The sequence below is a fragment of the Struthio camelus genome, chromosome Z (genome assembly GCF_040807025.1).
Source record: "Struthio camelus isolate bStrCam1 chromosome Z, bStrCam1.hap1, whole genome shotgun sequence".
NCBI classification, from domain to species: domain Eukaryota; kingdom Metazoa; phylum Chordata; class Aves; order Struthioniformes; family Struthionidae; genus Struthio; species Struthio camelus.
The window spans coordinates 69246375-69267280 of NC_090982.1; the positions used below are offsets into that span (position 1 = coordinate 69246375).

General features: G+C 41.7%; 1 protein-coding gene across 3 annotated transcripts in view; it reads left to right on the forward strand.

Moving 5' to 3' along the window:
• The first annotated feature begins 2187 nt into the window (after positions 1-2187).
• LOC104146853 (phospholipid phosphatase 1) overlaps positions 2188-20906 on the forward strand; it is a 72612-nt gene continuing 53893 nt past the window's right edge. Inside the window, exons 1-2 of one of the 3 annotated variants that reach the window (XM_068928662.1) lie at positions 2188-2446; positions 19421-19575. In XM_068928662.1, coding sequence (XP_068784763.1) covers positions 2389-2446; positions 19421-19575 — 213 coding nt within the window. In that variant the 5' untranslated portion in view covers positions 2188-2388. Of the gene's footprint in view, positions 2447-16600; positions 16704-19420; positions 19576-20906 lie in introns of those variants that run through there. The other 2 variants (XM_009679094.2, XM_068928663.1) reach the window with 2 other exon arrangements.

Consider the following 20906-nt stretch of genomic DNA (forward strand, 5'->3'; position numbering starts at 1 on the left):
GAGATGTTTCTTCCCTTAGGCAAGCTATGTCTCAAGGATGAAAAAGAGATGTAGAAATTGCAAGACAATAAAACGTGATGAATTTCTGTTGTTTGTAAATACTGTTCTGCTGAAGTCAAATTTCCAGGTATTTTTAAGTGTCATCACTATCTCACTTTCATTCTTCTGGGAAGTCTTCCATTTAAATTAGACATTGCAATCTCTTCGGTAATTGACTGAGTAGGGGCGTGGATCAGGAGAGCTATTTGATGGTTAGCCTGAACAAGATTATCATGATGCTTTTGGGATGAAGAAAGCAATTACAGCACTTGTGCATGGAATTTTTGCACTATTTGTCTTCTATTTTTTCTAATCACCTTGCAATAATCAGATCTTGTCAACAATGCCCTACTTTGTGAGCGGCACAGTAGATTTCAGAAACAGTTCTCACAAAGATAAGTCCTTTTTTTGGCGTTACCAGGTTATGCTACAATTTATTCCACTGCTTTCTGTATTTTAAGACAACACTGGAGTTTCTGCCTCCTTGAGACCATCTCAGAATACTTGCATACAAGTATGAGTTTTGTAAATTACACTACACCTACATAAATCGAGGTTAGTCTTAATCTGTAGAGCACGCTTTGATTTGTAGCTGGGCTACTTCTTAGGTGTTGAAGTGAAATCAGGAATTCCTTTATAGGCTACTAAATAAAACTTTTATATATATAGATAGTCTATATGGAACTGCTTTATATCACTTTTTAGATAGTATGTTTGAATCCTAAGAAACTGAAGATAGGGCATATTTATTGACGTGTTTCAGTCTCAAGAGGTTGTTTCCCTTGTTGATCTGCCAAACCTGTTACTCAGCCTTTAGGATGTAACACAAAGTGAACCTATTTACAGAATTAAAGGGTGGAATACATAAGAAATTGCAGAAAAGTTTATGCCTGATGTTCTGAGCATGTTAAGTGCCAGTCATCCCATCTGCAATTTCTTAACACAAATGTGCTCAGTGACATGAGTGATAGGTTTGTGCCCGACAGCACTAATAACGCTGGTGACAAAAAAAAAATAGTTATAGGTTAGTTATAGGTTATTCAGAGAACATTGTTCATCAGTATTTTCTTTCCAAGTAAAAGCTTTTAACAGGGAAAAACCTGGGGGGGGGGGGGGGGGCGGCTGGGCTGAAAATCAGTTTCTCTGTTCTTTTGCAATTTTCCAAGCCTCTTCCATGCTGCTGGGGTGCTGCTGTGATTGGATTTGCTGGCATCTGGCAAGGTGTGGGTGCTATTGAAGGTTTTTCGCCAAGGGGACAGCAATTTCAGTCTCTTTCTTCTGCTATGCGAAACCTGCAGATCTCAGTACACCCTCCCGGCTCCCCTTGCACCCAACTGGCCACCCCACCTGAAAGCTTTGCCGGGAGCAGGGCACACAACGCATCCCTAGCACAGCCCATTTCCTCGGCAAAAACCTAGCTAGAAAGGCAGGTGGAAGAGCCAGCACCGGCGCCCTTCTACATTTTCAAAGCGTCTTCATGCCTGGCGCTGCTCCCTTAACCCTCTTTTAATGGGCCTCATAAATCAACCTCCTAACGCAAGGCCAGCGGCAGAGAGGCCAGCCAACACCGAGGCAGGAGGCGGTGCCTCAGGCGGCGCCCCGGTCTGCGGGAGCCCTGCGGCCACGGGGGCCCGGAGGGACCCGCGGCCCCGGGGCTGTCCCGCGGGGGCACGAGGGGCGGCCCCCGCAGGCCTCCGTCAAGCAGAGCCCGGCCGCCGCCGCCCGGGACGAGGGACGGAGCGGGGGAGGAAGGGAGAGCGTTGCAGCCGTTGCAGCCGTTGCAGCCGCTGGGGGCCGGCATCCCGCCGCAGGCCCGCCTGGGCGGCGGCGCCCTGCGCACGCGCCCGCCGCCCCTCCCCCTTGCGGGGGCCGCCTCGGGCGCGGCTCGCGCAGCCCCGCGGAGGCGGGGGGCGGCGCACGGCGGGGCGGGGCGGGGCGGGGCGGGCCGCGGCGCGATTGGGCGGCTCCGGCCGGCCGTTGGACTGCGGCCGCCGGCTGGGGCGTCGCGGCGGGGCCGCGCCGCGGCGGCGGCGGGTAGAAGCTGGGCGGAGCCGCCGCCGCCGCCGCCGCCAGCCCTCCCCTCCCTCCCTCCCTCCCTCCCTCCCCGCCTCCTTTAAAGGCCAGGGTGGGCGCCGCAGTGGTGGCAGTAGCGCAGTGCGGAGGCGCTGGGATCGCTGGCTGCGGGGGGGCGGGCGCTATCGTCTCGGAGCGCCGCGGCGCGGCTGGGTGCGGCCGCGCCCCTCCCCTCCCCTGCCCTCCCCGCCTTGCTCTGCCGCCCCCTGCGCTCCCGCCCCTCGGGCCGAGCCTGTCACCCGCGCGAGGAGGAGCCGGGCGCACGGCGCCGCCAGCATGTTTGACAAGACGAGGCTTCCGTTCGTGGCGCTGGATGTGCTCTGCGTGGTGCTGGGTAGGTCGGCGGGCGGGGGCGGGCTCGGCGGGCGCCTGCCCGCGCCCCTCGGCGCTGCGCCCCCGCCGGCCGCGGGGTTGAGGGGAGCCCCGGGCGTCGCCGCGCAGGGGCGGAGGGCGAGCGATCCGCCCGCGGCTCTCCCTCCCTGCCCGGTGCCGCGTAATCGCATGCTTCTCTTCCCTCTCCTCCCTCCTGCCGCGGGGGAGGATGCACCAGATACCACCGCGGAGCAGGTTTCCTTCCAGCCTGCCCCTTCTCTGTGTGTGCGTGTGTGTGCGTTTCACTGCTGCCTATAATCGCTTCACCCCCTCCCTTCTTCCTTTTCACTTCACTGCCACCCAGGAGGGACAGCCACGCCGTGGTGTCCTGCTCCTCACCTGGAGGGATCTGGTCACTGACTGCCCCCCGGCCCTCAGGGCACCGGGCTGACGCACTTCACGGCTTGATATTACCCGCCGTGAGCGTGGTCCCACCTCTGTGCGTTAGCAACAGATGGTGAAGCGTTTAGAGGCTCTTGTCATCAGGCAGGGTCGGCTTTAAATAGAAAGCAGATGGATTTTTCTTTTCTTCCCCTGTAGGCTCCTGAATATTGCTAGATTGCTGAGCAGAGTCTTAAATATTATTCATGATTTTAACATGGCTGTAACTCCGAAGAGAGGAGTCTTGTTGGGGGGAAGGTACTGTGATCCAAATCTGCTGCTGCTTGTCTGTTGAAATCTAAAAAAAATCTTTCTTTTCTCTCTTTGACTTCTTTCTCTAAGCTTCTGTTATGTGAGCTAATAGACTGTTTCTGGCAAGTCTGTATTGGGAAAGCAGGTGTTAGTAGTGTTGAGATTTGTTAATTTTAGTGGTTCAGAAAGCTCTGCCAAAAGAAGTGATAGGGATACCAGCGATCATAGAAAACATGTTTCATCCTATTGTCATAACAAGAGATGCAATAAGTATTATGAAGTAAAGAGGATTCAAATGAGTTAAACTGAATTTAGAATGATCTGTGGTCTCCCTGATCCTATTGTTCTAGCTTGAGATTTGAAGAAAAATGTGATATTTGCTAGCACAGCTGTTTGTGTCCTCATGTTTTTATATGTAGCAGTGAGGGGTACATGTGTAGAGCTAGAAGTGAGAGAGTTCAGTGCAGTGACTGTCGTACTTTGAACCATAACAACCACAACACACTGACACAGCACTCAATGCTCACCTTGTACCAGTCCAGATAAGAGCCATTATGAAGGTGTTCTATTTCAATATCTGTCTCTAAGAATAGCATATAATAGTGTGATCTGTCAATTTGATTTCAATTTTATATAATAACACAGTGTAAGGAGTAATGTCATTGGTTATTGATCAGAGCAGGGCAAGCTTTGCTCCCTGTAAAGTACTGTGACTAGTCTGGACCTCTGTGTGTGAAGAGCAGGGAAGGCATCTGAAGTTGTACTTTCTGTTGAATCTTAGGAAGTGTTACATGATCTTGTTTTTTAGATGCTTGCTTTTTAAACCAATGAGTATAATTTTACTACCTGATAAACATGGTAAGGAAATGTTTAGATTCATTATTGATCAATCAAACAGATCTACTTCAAAGTCCCACCTTGGTTGCTGAGGTCTTTAGCCTTGGTATGAACACATGAGCAGCACTTTTTTATCTTGCCAAGACTGGTGGTAGGTTTTGGATACTTCCAGTTGCAATGTAACCTACCTGCAGCTAAATGGCATTCAAGAACAAATACCATGGTGAATGATGTACTGATTTGAATAAATGATTGACAGGATACAGCTTTTAGAGAATGGTAGTGAATGCGTGTAGTCCAGTAGTAGCAATTTTTCTTCAGTTCTGAAGTGTTATTAAGCTATGCTGTAACAAGGCTTGAAATTGTATGCTATTCTCATGGCCTGTAAAGCAGTTATGTCTGTTGTGAAAACTACTATAAAATACTTATTATCAATCAACAGACTCTGCACTATGCCTGTACTTAAATTTTGGTCTATTAGAAGGGTATCTGCCTGTTATAAGTAATATACTTTGTTTTTCTTGCTTTGTCAGTGTTTAAAATCAAGACAGGCATATGACTTGAGGGTTACCCAGCTAAAAGAACGTGAAACTTCCTTCTGCTCTCTGTTCCTGCCTCATGCTATTATCTGGGAAGGTGTACTCTTGGCCCTGCTCTGTAGTGGAATAGGAATGGTCTCATTTTGTACAACAAACGACCTGATCCTTATGTACTGGAGAGTTGCTAGCCTTTTCTCACTTGGCTTGCTTACTCCCTACTGCTGGTAGGGGAAGATGCAGACAGTGCCTAAAGTGAAGCGTCCGATACCTTCATCTTTAACCACACTGAGTTACAGGTTTCAGTAAAACCATACCTGAGCCAAAATAGATAAATGTAGGAATGGGCTAGACTCTACATGTAAAATCAAAATCTCTCTGTTGTCTTTTCCTTAACTTTCATGTGATTGAGCCAGGCCTTTAGAAGAACGTAAGGCTTAAGCTTATACCTAAAGGGGATTTTTATTTTTGAAGTTGATTGTGGCGTTTTCTTCTAATTCTCATTTTCCCCTGCTCCTCTCACCTCAACTTTGGTATCTGTTTAAGTGACCTAGGCAACTGCCCAGATGAAGGGACTTGCAGGTGAGGATTTTGTCTAATGATAATTCTTTGTGGTGCCCAGCAATAGGACGAGAGGCAACAGGCGCAAACTGAGACACAGGAAGTTCCATCTGAACATGAGGAAGAACTTCTTTCCTGTGAGGGTGACTGAGCACTGGAACAGGTTGCCTAGAGAGGTTATGGAGTCTCCCTCCCTGGAGATATCTAGAAGCTGTCTGGACACAATCTTGGCTAATATGCTCTAGGCAACCCTACTTGAACAGGGGGGTTAGACTAGATGATCTCTGGAGGTCCCTTTCAACCTCAACCGTTCTGTGATTCTTTCCTACTAAACTGATATTAGTGTTCAGTACAAAATTAATTTCATGTTCTATAACCTGAAAGATACAGGCTGCAGATTTCTGTGGTATTTGACCTCACAAGTAGCAGGTTGTATCTGTATTTTGTGAGTTTGTGCTCATCTGCAGTGCTGGGGGATAAATAAGTGTGTGTACTGATTATCTTCATGCAAATCTGCAGTATTGCAGGCAAAAGCTCTGTTAGTCTATATGGGCTCTGGAGTCTTTGGTCAGTTTCTTTCCCCCCTGTAGAAAGGATGAATGAACTGGCTGCAGGGTTTTTCTCCTCTATACTTAAATTGTTGCCTGTCCCTCCTTAGTCTTCTAATGGAAAGATACTTTACATAGGCACCACACAGAGATCTAGGACTGTTATCCCACTTATGCAACAGTGAAACTGTTTTATACTCTTGATACTAAGCCGTGAATTCTTATTAGAATAAGCAGTTAGTTTTTGCATGACAAAGTGGAATAATCATAACTTAACTGATTAGCTTTGACTGGTGTCTTCACTTAAAAACTATACTTACTCTGCCATACCTACAGATCTGTTGCTTGACTAAGAATCACATTGATTCCTCAGTAAGGCAAGTAAACAGTTTTATTCTTAACATCGGAAAACCCATGGTCATTTAGCCTGTAATGAGTGAAAGAACTCTTAAGTACAGTTTTCACTTACCCCAAACTTTTAATTAAGATCAAATAAGATTAATCTTGGAAAATATAACTTTTTTTCTAAAGTAAGTTCTGCTGGGGCGACTAGAGCAATGACAAATACTCTCTATGAAGCTGGACTCCAAGACTCTCATCCACCAGCTCAAAAATCTGGCCTGTGCTTGTTGAATTCATCTTTAACTTGAGTGTGGGGATACAACACAACAGAAGTTTGTTTCTTTATTCTCTTCCTTAACTTGTCAGTGATTGTGTAGCTATTGTAAGTAACTAAGGAGCATTCAATAATATTAAAGTGGTTGCTGGTCTAGTGCAAGAATGTGTATAACCTAAGGCTAGAAGAATTAGTGTTTTTGCTTCAAAATAGTTTAGCTTTTCACTGTTTCAATCAACTCTTCAATATGTTGAAAATACTAATGGATTATGTGGTTCAGTTTAAAACTACTGTGAGATGAAGCTGTGTGCAGGGATTTTTTTCTTCCTTTTCTCCCATGTACCTACTCTGTACTGGCTCAAGAAGCCAACTCAAAACTTACCTACCACCAACCATTCTGTTGTGGTGGAACCATCTGCTGCTTGGGTGTTTTAGCTCCCTGGACTGCAAGTGCCACCAGTGCAAAAAAAGGAAAGGGACTGATAGGCTGCTGCTAGTATGGGAGTTGGGATTGTGGCAGTCTTAAATGAATTCAGATTCCTTGTGAAACCACTCCTGAGGAAGGAAAGATAAATTCTAGTCTTCCAAAAAAGAATATGTGATCTAAACTCAGAAATATTAAACACTTAATCAGTTAACTTCAGAAAGGTCAGTTTTTGCAACAGAGCAAATATCCTAAACAGTTAACAAAAGTGTGTAAAAACAGGTGAGTTTACTTGTATCTCTTGTAATATGTGATTTGGGAAAGTGAGAAGGCTGGATTGCTTTGTACACCCTGTATGATGTTTTTGTCTTGGATGCTTTTCTTCCTTTTTAGGAATGTTGACTCTCACTGTCACTGAAGGTAGCAGTCCTCATGACAGTTAAGGTATTAGCCTTAGTATCATAGTAAGGCCTGCTTTTATGTGCACTTCCTAATAGTCCTAGTTCAGTGACCTCCTCCCATGTTACTTGTGACTCAGATATGTGTAACTCTTCTTTTCCATATCATGCGGACGCTGATATTTTTGCTAGTGCATGCGTTAGCAGTTAAGCTGCAACAGGTTCAAGTAAGAGTAGCTTGTCTTCAAATGACACTGTCTGCTAGGTACCACAAGATGATCCTCATTAAATCTATTCTGGAGTCACTGGAAATACTGTTACCTAAAACAATAAAAGTCTTCCCTCTCACACTGTTTTCTCAAATGCATGGAACTGAATACTTTGTGAAGTTGTTCCCTTGATAGGGATCTTGGCAACAGTCACTTCCCCCTATGGAGGGAGTCTCTGGGTGGAGTATCTTTCAACTTGCTAGGAAACCTACAAAAAAAGCTTTAGTTTAGAACTTCAGTAGCTAACGGACACTATCCAAAGCTAGCAGTCAGGTTCTTGCTTTGCCAGGCATTACTGTAAAGTATTTTGTACTCTGGGCAACCCCATTTGCCAAAAAAACTCTTTACACTTGCCTGTTACAGATATATATGTGCATGCTAATTAACTTTTCAGTGACTTCCATGAACCAAATCACGAACTCAGCCCTGTGCTCTTTGTTCTTGGCATAACAGAGGAAGATGCTTGTCAGGAAAGCAGTTCCTTATCAAATACTTGACTTCCCCCCCGAAAAAAAAAAAACCAAAAAAAACCCCGAGAGGGGTTCTTGTGGAGTGCTTATGTAGAAGATGGTGTCCTTTATTTAAGGAGGGAAGGGGTTTCTGACATCTTTCTGTAGAAAGTGAGAAGTGTTATACTACAGCTGAATGATATAATGGCTCACCTCTCAGAGCTTAAGAGAGCCTGCCTCATTCTTGTGTCTGCTCTGCTGCTTTTTTGTTCCTATCCTGAGCTAATTCAGTGCACTGACCTGTTTTTTTAAAGATGGATGGCTTAAACTCCATGCTGACTTAAAGTATCTTTATTTTGAACCTGGAAATCATAGCCCCGACCTAAAGAAGGGAAGAGTTAACTGGCTTTCTGTTACTGTTCAGTGTTACCTAGGAGCACTGTTGCACTGACCAGATGCTAAAGAGGATAAAGCTGTAGACAGTCTGCTATCCGTGAATGTGTTTGGAACCCCATAAGGGGCAGCATGAGAGATGAGGTTAAATCTGGTAGGTACCTGGTGATGAAAGACTCGCTAAACTTCTCAGCCTTCCAAGTGACTTGGGTTTATTTCATATAGCTGATAGGCTCTCACTAGAAATAGTCCTGGAGAATTAAAACAGCAAAGCAAACTTCTCTTGGCTGATTTTTAAAAAGTGCTGAACAGATTTACTTAGAAGCTTATTGGCAGAATATACTACTACCTGTAGAAGCGTGACTCTAGAAATCTGTAGATTAGAGATTCATTGGTATAAGCTTAATTATTGCCAAATCTGTTCTTGTTTCTTTTGTTTTTTGTTTTGGCTCTTCTCTTTTTTCCCCCTATTCTTTATTCCCCCCCCCCCCCCCCCCCAAATAAAGCTCCTCCTTCTTGGAGTCTAATCAAGTAAAACGCTTGACTCAAGACAACTGAAAAATGCACAAACACTAGAAATTCAGACGATGTTATCTAATACTAGTGACTTGAATCAACATAACTCTAGCATCAAATTGTAAGCCTATTAATACAGGCTTACATTATTAAGGAATTAAAAGTGTACATACTGCTGTGAGATGTCCTTGTGTGCAAGGTATCTACAGCCTCCTTTTTTGGAAGGGAAGAGGGGCCTTAAAGTCAATTATATGACCAAAAAATAAATCCATTTAAAGCTATCCTGAAGAAGCAAAATTCCCTTATGATAAACTTCCTTAGATAGCTTTGTTAGAACAATATAGTTTCCATGGTATTAGGAAATAATCAGTTTGGCTGTAGCAATAGACATCTCGGTTCCCACGTGTGAGTAGGTACACAAGTAGTTTCTCAGCCAGACTGGTGAGTTCTGCAACTTAAAAGCTGGAAGAAAACTGCAATTTAGGTTAAGGATCTTCTACTTACGTACTCTCATTTAACTGTCAACTGCTAATGATTTGACATAGTTTCTGCAAGGAGTTTTCCTTTCCAGGTTGAGAGACTCAGGCTTGTGAGATCAAAAAACAGTCTTGATCATCTTTCATTGTGTCTTATAAACTACTTTTGCCAGATTCATGAAGCCTTCCAGCATAGTTGGGTCTAGTCTTGTAAAAATCAAGACTCCTTGCTTATATTGATACCGAAAATAGCTCCTAATACGTTGCTTTGGCAGAATATGACACAAAGAAATAATAGTGAAGCTGTCTGATGTACTTTTCGAACATTCTTTCTGTTAACACATGAAGCTGAATTGGGATGACCAGGATGAGAAGCAACAATAGATAGGTTGGTCTCTCTGCATTAAAGATTTTGCTGGTTCACCCTTAAAAAGCTGTAACCAAGAAGCAGTTTGACTCAAGAAATGAATTAAGGTACTGTACTTAATACTTTTGTACTGTACCTTAACACTATTTTGTCTTCCTTTGTTCATGTGGTACCTCAAAATCTGACAACAGGGGGGAAAAAAAAGCTTGTGCATTTTAAAAAAAAAAAAAAAAAAAAAAGAGGGAGGAAGCAAGTGGGTCAAGTCAGGGCATCCTGTTTTGGAATGATTCACTTCTCTATCCTTGGTTATTTACTCAGGAGCGGTACCAATACAGTTATATTTATATGATGCTGCAGGTGAGATGATGAACTCTGCCAGACTTAGCCTAGGTTCTAGTGCCCTCCCCCCTACCTTCAATTTGCTGAGAAAACACTTTGCTGTGTAGTTTTTTGTTGTTTCTTGAGAGAATTCTGTAGCTTTTCCATGAGTCAGTGAAGTCATTGTCTTCCATTGTTTCGTTAAATGAGTTCACGCTGCAGTATTAGTACAATTACTGTGAAATACTGCGTGGTGGCTGGCTCTGATGTTAATAGAGTTTCTTGGGGAATGGAAGTCAGATCACTGCTTCTGCTTGCAAACTGGGTCTGCTATCGTTAATCTTCCATTAATCTTAAGATTCCAGTCATCAGTGTTGAAAACTGAATGCTCTGATCATTAATACCAAGAAACTAAGATCACAAAGCAAGTGCTGATGACTTCCACTAGAACTGGAAAACTACATCTGCCCTATTCTACAAGTATAGGAAGACTGTAAATTGTGGCACTATTCAGTATACTCAAGTGTAAAGAATAGTGTTGTACAAATAAATATTTTTAAAGTAGGTCTGATTAAATAAGCTTCCTAGAGGTCATCTTCTGAATCAATACAAAAGAATTACTGTAATTGCTCTAAAATGTAAGACCTTATATTTTATTTCCCTTTTAGCTCTGTATAGACCTAGCTTAAGTACAGAGCTTATGTTCTTAGGTTGCCACTATGCACTACAAGCTTTAGCTTACTATGGGAAAAAAACATAGCTCCAACAGCTAAAAGTACTCCCCTTAAACACAGCATTATTGTATACAGTGTAAAATGGCCTCAAGTATGATAAGGTGTACAATCTTATGGACACTTAGTCCCTCTGCAGCACTGCCATTTTAAGACTTGCTTCTCTTAAAGACTGTTGTTTAAATAAAACATTATGCTTATAAGTCTCACTGAAAAAGTTCGCTAACACTCTTAACAACTAATAGCCTAGCATTTGTATAGAGCCTGAGTGTAATTTCAGGTCAAGGTGTCTAACTATATGTGGAAATACTCTGAAAGTCTCCTCCCTGCTCACTGCTGCAGAACAAAGATTAAAATGGAAAGACTGTAACTGTTCTGGACACCAATTCTAAATGGCATTTAACTGCAGGGGAAAAATTCCTTCCCCATCTTGCCAACAGCTGAACTTGACAGTTTAGTTTCTTTTGCTGTATTGTTTTCCCTCTTCATAAGTGTAGTGCTCTAGGTAGAATGTTTGTAGAAGATCTTGATCCTAGGGTGTGTGTATGTAGCTTTGCATTTGTGGGCTCTTTAATTTTCTGCATAATCCAGTCAAAGCCTTTAACAGTGCACATTACATTGAGCACAGTGCACCATACTACAGGCGGTGATAAATATTTAATTTCTCCTAAATAGAAAGGCTTACAGTGGTAGTTGCCTCTTTCCCTTGCTTTAGCTGCAGCCCGTTAGATTCTTCCCTACCTCATGTCACAAGGATTGCAAAGCAAAGTTATTGACCTTTCCCTCTTTTGCCCTTCTTCCCCCCCACTCCCAAGTCTTTTATTTTCTTGTTGATTAGTCTGAGGGTCTTTAATCTTTTTGTGAGGCCTGTCAGTAATAAGAGCAATTGGCCTCTGTCCCACTGGGTGAAGTGCTAACAAATTCCAGCTGGTTGTCATATTATCTTGCTCTCCTTCCCACCCACCCGCCATTAACGTAAACAAATGGTGAGTAGGAATGGACCCTCATCTTCAACTTGCGTCTAACTCACTGAGCCATACATATTTCTCTGTGCAAGTACTGGAGCAGGCAGAGACAAGACAGCCTAATACAGCCTAGCAATTTGTTTATTTTGTGCTTGTGTGCATCCTTAAATGCTCACAGGAGAGACAACTACATGTCTTTCAGATTCCAGTAGGTTCTCTGTGCTTCCAAAGTCAAATTTCTAAGTTGATTGTACCGTCTTGTTAGAAATTGAAATGTGGATGTGAGGGGGAATACACTTGCTTAAAAATACTCAGGCAAGTGGCATGTCTTGTCCAGTTATCTTCACTACTACCCTATTATAACTAGCCTTTCTGCATGGTACTAAACTGCTGAATGCAGGGGAACTAGAATAGGAATTGGCTTCCCATTAGTAAGTGACTGGGCTGGGAACTGGGCTCTCCTCTATTAAGGCTGCTCCAACTTAGAGGAAGGTTTGCTGCATTTCCTGCATTCACTAGCCTTGCCTTTGCTTAGCCAAAAGCCTGGGGTGTAGTAAGGGTGTTCAGTCATCTACTGAAACTGCCATCAGCTGGCCCAGGTTGCCAATCTGTGTGCCTGCTCTGCAAGCCAACTAACTGCTAGACAAGAAAACAAATAAATATGCAGGTACTGTATAGTTTTGAATCTTAGAAGAGTAGCAGAGATTAGAATGTAGTTCAGTCTTTGAAATATGTATCTCCTGTTTACTGCAGCTTAGCACAGCTTCTGGCATTATCAGAGCAATCGTTGTGCTGGTGTTAGAAATATTTTATGTTCCTGAGGGTAAAAAAGTAAGATAAAGTCTGCTGGAAAGGTTCATGGGCAGCTGTTGGGAAGTGAACTCTAGACTACTCACTCATTTCAGCTACTGCAAATAAATGGTCTATTGATCTTTATCTCTTGTCTGTCCCCCACCTCTAGGTGTTGAAAGTCTGAACATTTCCTCATTTTTTTATCTCCTCTTCCTCTTTCTCAACGGTTTTCTTTATTCCTAGAACCTCCTGCCTAAGAGGTGTCGATTCTATCACTATTTCTCTTTGGCTCTTGACTGCTCATGGAAGAAATGTTTTGGCACCTCTACTTTTCCACAAAATATAGTCTCTCTCTTTCTTGACAAATACTCCCAGATTCTCTCCAGCAGCATGAGATTGACCTGACTCTATTTCTTTGAATCTTTCTGCATACCTTCTTACCCCAGATTGTACATTCCAAAATGAGTAGAAAAGCAAACATGGTTGTCCTAGCCAAAAATAAAAGTAAAAATACATGTGTGAGTGGGAAAAATCTCGATTCTCTCTTACATTCAGTAGTAATTACTGGCTGTAAAGGTTCAGCTCAGAATGACAGTATTTATCTGGATGTGGTGTTATTTCGCAGCGTCATCTCTAAATAAGAAGGTAAGCTATGAAAACCAATGAACAGCACTTAGCTGACTAACTGATCTGTTTTTGGAGGTTGTGCTTCTCTAATAGAAGTGACCACTCCTGTTTGACTCCCCACTAACTTGATTGAATTTCTTTACAAAAGCTGTTTATTTACGAGTTGACTTCCTGTGTCTGCACATCATGTGCAGAAAGCAGTGATCCTTCTTTTTCAGGATAAATATAAAGATTTTTCTCAGTCTGATGTTAGTCTTGTAGATTTTTCTCTTACCTAGTTCTTACTTGTGAATTCAGTGTAGCATGAAAAGGGGAGTTGGGGGGAGAGGAATAAACAAACCTGTGGTTAATAATCAAGCCATAGAGCTAATCAATTTCACTTGCTGTACAGTCTCTCTTAAAGCCAACTAACCTTCTCCAAGTTTCTAGATGTGACATACCATTAGTTTGAAGGAGAACTTATCCCTGACTAGAGGCTAGGTGAGAGTCTTGTGTATCTTGGAGAATTTGAATCAACAATTCAGAAGAGGGTATCTTTATTTTTTAAATGATACAGACCCCAAAACAATTATTCAGCAGTTTCCAAAGGTCTGAGGAGGCCATTGGGTTAATTAAGTAGTTCTAAGTAATGCACTGTTTTATGTTTTTGTAAACATCCTTTAAAGTAGTAGACAGAAACTTAAGCTGGTTGGAGACATGGACAGCCTATCCTGTCTCCACACCCTTGGTTAAAAGTTACTGTTGTCTCCTTAGACTAGCGTTAGTAGTCAGGCACTCACCCAGATAAGTGAGATCCAAAAACCCATTCTTAACTGGGCCCTCCCCCCCCACCCCCCATTTATTTTGGGCAGATAAGTATCAAGAAATAGGAATGTTTAACGAAGGGCGGGAGAAGAGCAGGGCAGTCAATGTTGTCTTGAGTTGCTCTTGAAAATATAGCCACAAACTTCTAGACTTCTGTGAGCACCACACTTGATTCTAAACTAGATAGTATTGTATAATTGAAATGGTTAGGAACTTCAAGAATCTTTCACCTGTAAAAGCTAACAAGTGATCTTAAAATGGAAGACCTCTCTAAAATTGTGTATATAGACTTCATTAGGAAAATTCCTGAATTATAAGTAGAACAGAAATATATTTTTTCAGCCCCTAAAGCTGTCTCTTGTTGAACAACTATCTCTGCTGCTCTTAAATATTGTGGCCACTCTGCCAGCTGTAACAGACTAATTCAGCTATAAAACTAGGATTTTTTTTTTCTCTTTAGATTTAAAAAAAAAAAAATTCCGTGTGGCTTGTTAGCAAAATGGACACTAGAGTATCAGAATCAAAGCCCCCTATACTTAAGTGATTAACTCTAAAGTTATAAGTGTGACAAACGCCACAAATCAGGATAACAGTCCACTCATACATATGCTGTATACCAAATTATGTGACCTTTTTACAGTACTTCTGTTTGTAGGATAAATTGTGGAACTTAAATTACTTTTCTGTGGTTTTCATCTGTTTAAATAATTCATAGTTAAAAAGTTGATTTTCTATTTTTTTTGTTATGAAACAGACTTTTTTGCTAAAAGAAGACTTTATACCTTCTGCCTTGTCTGGGGCCTTGATCTCTAGGCATTCCTTTTCTGTGAGTGGACAATAGTCTTGACAGTAACTTCCTCCCTAGCTCTCCAACTGTATACTTCCCTTTCTACCTTCTGTATGGGCTTTTGCATCATGCCATGTTGTCCAGCCTTATGTGATTAAACAAGAGTTCCCTGAAAGCTACTGATGTTAGTGTGAATTGTCTGTAGGTCTTCAAAGGAAAATGTGCTACAGCTGGCTTGAACCTACAGATTCAGAAAGTTGGGAACTTTCTTGTGATATTAGCATTGCCCTGTGTAATTTTTTTCACTAGTTTAGCCTCATTTTCTACAAACGTATGTTGCCTTGTTCTTAGTACTACTAGCCAAAAACCTTAATGGCGCTTCTTTCCTTCAGTCTTGCTTAGGCGTTCAAAGATCTGAGTCTTGCCTTCTTTTTTTCTTTCTCTTCCCCCCACCCCCCTTCCCTCTTTTTGCCTCCTCCATCCTGTGCTCCTCCTTACTGTGTTTGATGTGTATGAAGGCTTTTAACCTTTCTTTCATGGGTAAAGTTTTCAAATCTGGGCAGTCTTTCCTCCTATTCAACTACTGTAGGGTTTTGGGTTGGCCAGAGTCTGTTTAGCTGAATGTTACGGAAGACATGCACCAGGCAGTGCTTTACAAAGTCTTGAATAGCTGATTCCCAAGCACTTTGCTGTGAGATCTTCTCCTCCTCTCCCCTCCTCCCCTGTATAATTAAAGGGGAGAGAGATGGGATCAAATTGTGCTACTGGAGGGACTGTCCTGTCTCTTGCTACTAACTAGCAAAACAGCCTAGAATCTTAGTCACTCGTCCTTGACTAGATCAGCTAGACAAATGTTAACAGAAAATTGAGAAACTTGAACTCCAGTTTCGGTGCATATAGAGCATGTGGAACCTCAAGAAACAGTTCTTGAAGAGCTGAAGATTATGCATTAGGGAAGATGAGGGATTATAATGGATCAGTTCTTACTTAAGGACCAGAAAGAACACCCCTAGAGGTAACTTCCTACCTTGTCTAGGTTGCTGCTGTTCCTGGCTAGGTAAGGAGGAAAGAGGTGCTTTGTGAGGAGTGTTATGTGTGAGGATTTGTCCACAAGACTGCCTTTTGACTTTTAGCCTTCTAGTCTGTCACTAGATCTCAGCCACCCTTTACTCCCATTCTCAAAAGGCAGTGGATCTGAATATATGCCCATCCATCAGAAGTTCAGTGGACAGTCTTAAAGGTCATGGAGATACTTGGCACTGGAGATGGTGATACTGGTCTGTGTTATTATGTACACTCATGTTTGGTGCTCCTGTCCTAATGAAAACGTCAGGACTTCTATTTACATGTACCAGCTGTTGTCATCTTTCCCCATAAAATGAGCAGTACTGTTAAAAATACTAATTCATGGTGTAGGCTAATTTGGTCACTTCAACAAAACACCATTTCCCAAACTGAGCTACTCAACTGCTGGCAAACAGTGCATCACTTATGATCACTAGAATTCTTATTGCAATCTAAGAAACAGAGTATAGGATGGGTGACTGACTTTCATTGCCCGCTTTCATTTTCTCATATCCTTTTACTGTGGACTACACAAGTGAATCTTGCAGTCACTTCTGTGAAGCTGTCCTCACCTGACCCCTTCATTGTTGTTTCCCCCCTGCCACCCTTCCCTTGATATCTATCTTAAGGTTAAAAGTAAAAACATATTTCTTAATTGCAACTAGGCCATACACACGATGCTAACAAAAGCACTCTTGAAATATTGCGTAATGTAGCCAAATCACTTTGCCTTGACAAAAAGAGCTTTTTTTTTTTTCTTTCCAATGACAAAGATGTTGGAAGGAATAAAAATGCTAGGAGAAAGAATATTTAAATGTAGTAGTGCCAGAAAAATTTGGATAATTCCTGGTTATGTACAAGTTCTCACAAACTACTACTTATAAACAAATGTCATGTAAAGATGACTATTCAATGAAAGGGGAAAGAGAACTCGGAGGAAAAGACTCAAGATATAATTTTAGTTTAATACAAATTTGCTACCTAGCCCTTACTGTGTCAGCAATTAAATTAAAAACTAAATGCCCCTAGTTAAAAATAAAATGCTCTCCAGCTTCTGTCCTAAGTGGACTGCAGAGTCACTTGCTTCTGCTGCAATCGCACAACAAGGTAAGCTTATATGCAAACCGAGTTTGTTTTGCTAGTGGACTTAAAATACTTGTTGTCAAACTGTTAAAGTACTTTCTCACCTGTACTTGCATGTAATGGTGCTTTTCCACTTCTTAAAGAAATCTGCCTTGGGAAAAAAAGCATGACCCATAACGGGGACCTCCCTTCCTTGTTATTGTAAATCTGTGTATGTACTGGCAAAAACCTTGGAATTTGTGAGCTAACAATTCTGTAATATTTGTAGGCTAACTGCTGGAGCGTATTCTAGGTTCTGACCTAAAGCACTTAAACATATTTCAGCAGCTGGCAAAAATGAAATAGTGTATCCTAATGAACTTTAAAACCCCAAAACACTCTTCTTTCTTTCTGCACCCTCCTCTCCCCACCCCCCCACCAAAAAAAAAAAGCAAAACACCCTGAAATCTTATTGTAAAACCTGAGCAACATAGGCTAAAAAAAAGGTTGACCTTTAAGGCTGAAGATGTAACGGGGGGAAAAACTGAGAAATAAAATTTCTTGGTGTTGAGTTGTAGCAGCTTTCCTTGGGAAGCAGAGGTACTTGTCTGCTAAGTAATCAACCTCTGCAAAACACAAGCTGCTGCTTAAATTAACTATGGGGACTGTATCGAATAGCTAATAGCTTTGCCATTCCATCATCCTGACTGTGGATGGAATATGAGAGAGAAAGACAGGAAACATGGACTGACTTATTAGTGGAATCTTACCATGATCTTGAGTAGAGTTGAAAATTGGCTCTAGACATGCAAACATGTAACAATCTCCTTTGATCTGAGTGAACTCTTGAGTTCTGTAATGTGGCTCCTTTCACATTCAAAGGGCTGCATCGCTGTTTCGGCTGGTTCTGTCATCTGTGCTCCGAGCTCTAACCCTTTCCCCCTTAAAGAAGGGAAGGGGAAAGCCCTGTTACATGCAGTTGACTCAAAGCTATATCATAATCTTTCACTGAAAAGTTGAACACGAGTAGTTTCACTTGCAATAGCGCTATGAGACATCAAACATCTGCTGAAATGCTTTGCTGCATCAGTGTCCTCAGTTGCTAAGGTTAAGTGTGGACAGTCCTTAAGGTTTTGGATGCTTTGTGGAACACATTCTTGTCTGCCTCATAGGAGGCTGTCAAAAGAGTTTGGAAAGGCTGTAAGGAGGTTGGAGTATTCCTGAACACATGCTCAGTTTCAGAAAGCAGACAGTATGTTTTCACGCTGCTCTTGATTCTGAAAGAACATGGCCACCTGATTCAGCTGCTCTCCCTTGCAAAGCTGTGAATGCAAAAGTTTTGCACTTACTTAGCTACCTTCTGCACTGTGACTTACTAAGCTACATAAGGGGCTAGGATTTATTACTGTCTCCCTGCTGTTTCACTCTATAACTTTCCTTCTAATGAAATATATAGGAATGAGCTTTTTAAAAACCCCTTAAGATGTGACTTAATAGGAGACCCTTGAATACCTGATAGTATCTTCTTAGCAAGTGTCAACAAAACAAAAGCAATATCTAATCAAGGAGAACTCTTTTGAAATGTGATTGTTCTGAATGTAGTAGCTTATTTATATTTTAATTGCAATTTCTTCTGCTGCAGTAATTGCACCTGTCATTTAACCTCAATATTTGCATATAGAGTATCTCTACACAATTTCATAACACATGAATGCTGGAGCAGGTGCAAAGCATTTTTAATCTTTTTTTAAAACAGGGTCTAATTTTTGTTTTTAATTTTAGGCTTTCAGCAGTTATTACAGCACTTACATTTAAATTGTACTGTTGACCCACTATTGGGAGGGGGGGAGGAAAGAATGAAAATGAGAAGTGAAATGACAAATTCAGGTTTCCTGAGCGTTCTTTCTGCAAATGGCTACGCTCCAGTTTATTCTGCTTTGACAGAAATAAAGTGCAGATGTGGATGTAATTTTCAGAGGTCTTGGTGGCTTCCTTTGGGCTTGACTTCCAGTGTAATGAAAATGAGCTTGCAAGAGGAGGAATAGGCTAATATGTTAGTGTATATTCAGAGAGCTATCACTTGTACTCTCTCTTAACTCCCCCTTTTTGACATTGACGTGATTATTTGGATGCAGAAAAACCCCAAAGCTGTATAAATGAGACTCCAAGAATGAATCTCATGACCTTGAGATGCAGTCCTCTTCAAAGTGTCCATATTTCCTGTTGGTGTCTCTGAAGTTCTGTTGCTCCCTTTACCTGCATGAAAACTGCTTGCATGAAATCTTCACTTCCTTACTCTGAAAAGTCTATGTATAACACTGTCTGTAAACACTGACAGTCTTACAGTGTATAGAACAGGGCTAGTAATTAAAGTACAAGCTGATGCCATGGGGTGGTGGTAACTGAGAGGAGTAGGGCACAAAAGGCAGTCTGCCCTCAATAGCTAGTCAGTTGTATGAGTGCCGTATCAGTCTCTTGGGCATAATCTTGCTTCAGTGTGTGGCAACTCTCCTTCCTGATGAAAGGATTATGAACTCTATACTTCCTTAACTTCTGTATTTGATGGTTGACATCACAGATCTGAGGCAGAAGACACCCTTCTATAAAAGGGGTTTGGTGAGCATGTGCATTGCATGATAGTTCACTTGCTCTGACCTGGGAAACCTGAGTTTTGCATGTTTGGTATTTTCTTCCATGCATGTTTAAAAGTGAATTTTGATTTAACAACATGTATCTCTGTTTTGTTTTCCTTCCCCCAACAGCTGGCTTACCCCTTGGTGTTCTAAACTTGGCCAAAATAAAACCGTATCAGAGAGGCTTTTTCTGTAATGATGACAGCATCAAGTATCCGTTCCATGACAGTACCATCACATCCACTGTCCTCTACACAGTGGGGTTCACCCTGCCCATTTTCTCTGTAAGTAGCTAATATATAGGCAGCTTTGGGGATGGGGGTAAAACCTATGCCTTCCAGGAGTTCAACACTGACTATGAATTACAGCTAGTAAGAGAAGTTACAAAGGCAAAAATCCCATATTCATGCAGTCCTATGCATGTGAAAGGTGTGATTTGCTACTTTCTGTTTGTATAGAAAATCTGGAACTAGTCTCTTAACTGCCAGCATCTCCAATCCCCCCCCCCTCCCTTTTTTTTTTTCCAAGGAGTAGAAAGAGATGAGGACTTTAAGTACAATAATTAGCCAAGATTTTTACATTTGAGGAGAAAAATACTACTGTTTTATAAATGTTATGAAATATTCATATTTCCTGTTCAGAACAGCTAGTCTGGTAACTCAAACGCTTGGATGTTAAAAATTCTGCTTTAGTGGAACGCCCAAACCAGTAACTAGTGAATATCCCTTCCATGTACTTTCTACAGAAACTAATCCAATTAATTTGGACTCAAGGGACTTTTTGAAGTTTAAAACAGTGTGGTGACTTCTTAAACCTTTCAGAATGGAATACAGAGGCTGAAAATTTAGTTGTTTGCAGAAAAGGAGCTCACTGTTTTCAGTATCATGTGTTTTTTTTACAAAGAACAATTTAGCTCTGCAGCAGGTTTTTATCTATACTTGATTGATACTTGATGACATTGATCCTGTCCAAGCTTTTATAAGGCTTTATGAGCTGATTTTAGAGAGAGGCAGGATTTGACTATTCAGAATAGTCTTCAACCGGAAATTACATCTTGTCTGCAGTAGTTGACCAAACCATGCTGGAGATAGTCATGATATTTACTGGTCTTCTGAGAGACTTGCAGGCTAAATTACTCATGATGGAGTACTTAAATAGCTGCTTCCATCCTTAAAGCACTTTAAAACAAAAAGCATCTACATTTCTTCATGCTGTTTCAGACCTCTAAAGAAGCATTTTGATTGCAGTTACATAATCTGTTGAACTGCTTGACTTTAACTTCCACTTTCTGATTTCATGTAGTTGCTCCTATAATCTGAAGTTGAGTTTGCATTTTTTTTTTTTTTTTTTCCCCCCCCCTGGTCTACAAATACGGAAGAAACATCAGAGTTTCTCACAGTTAACCTATTTGAAAAATAAAATTAAACCTTTAAAGAATGTTGTGGACACCTATTTAACTGCCGCGGTATCTAAAGTTGTAAATTGGAACAAGCCTTGCCAGAGATTCCTGTCTGTTCTGTTAATATTTTGCTTTTAAGATCCTTTTGTAGGATTCACACAGTGAATTTATATGGCCTGTCTGTGTAGGGAATCAGATTATATAGTTGTAACAATT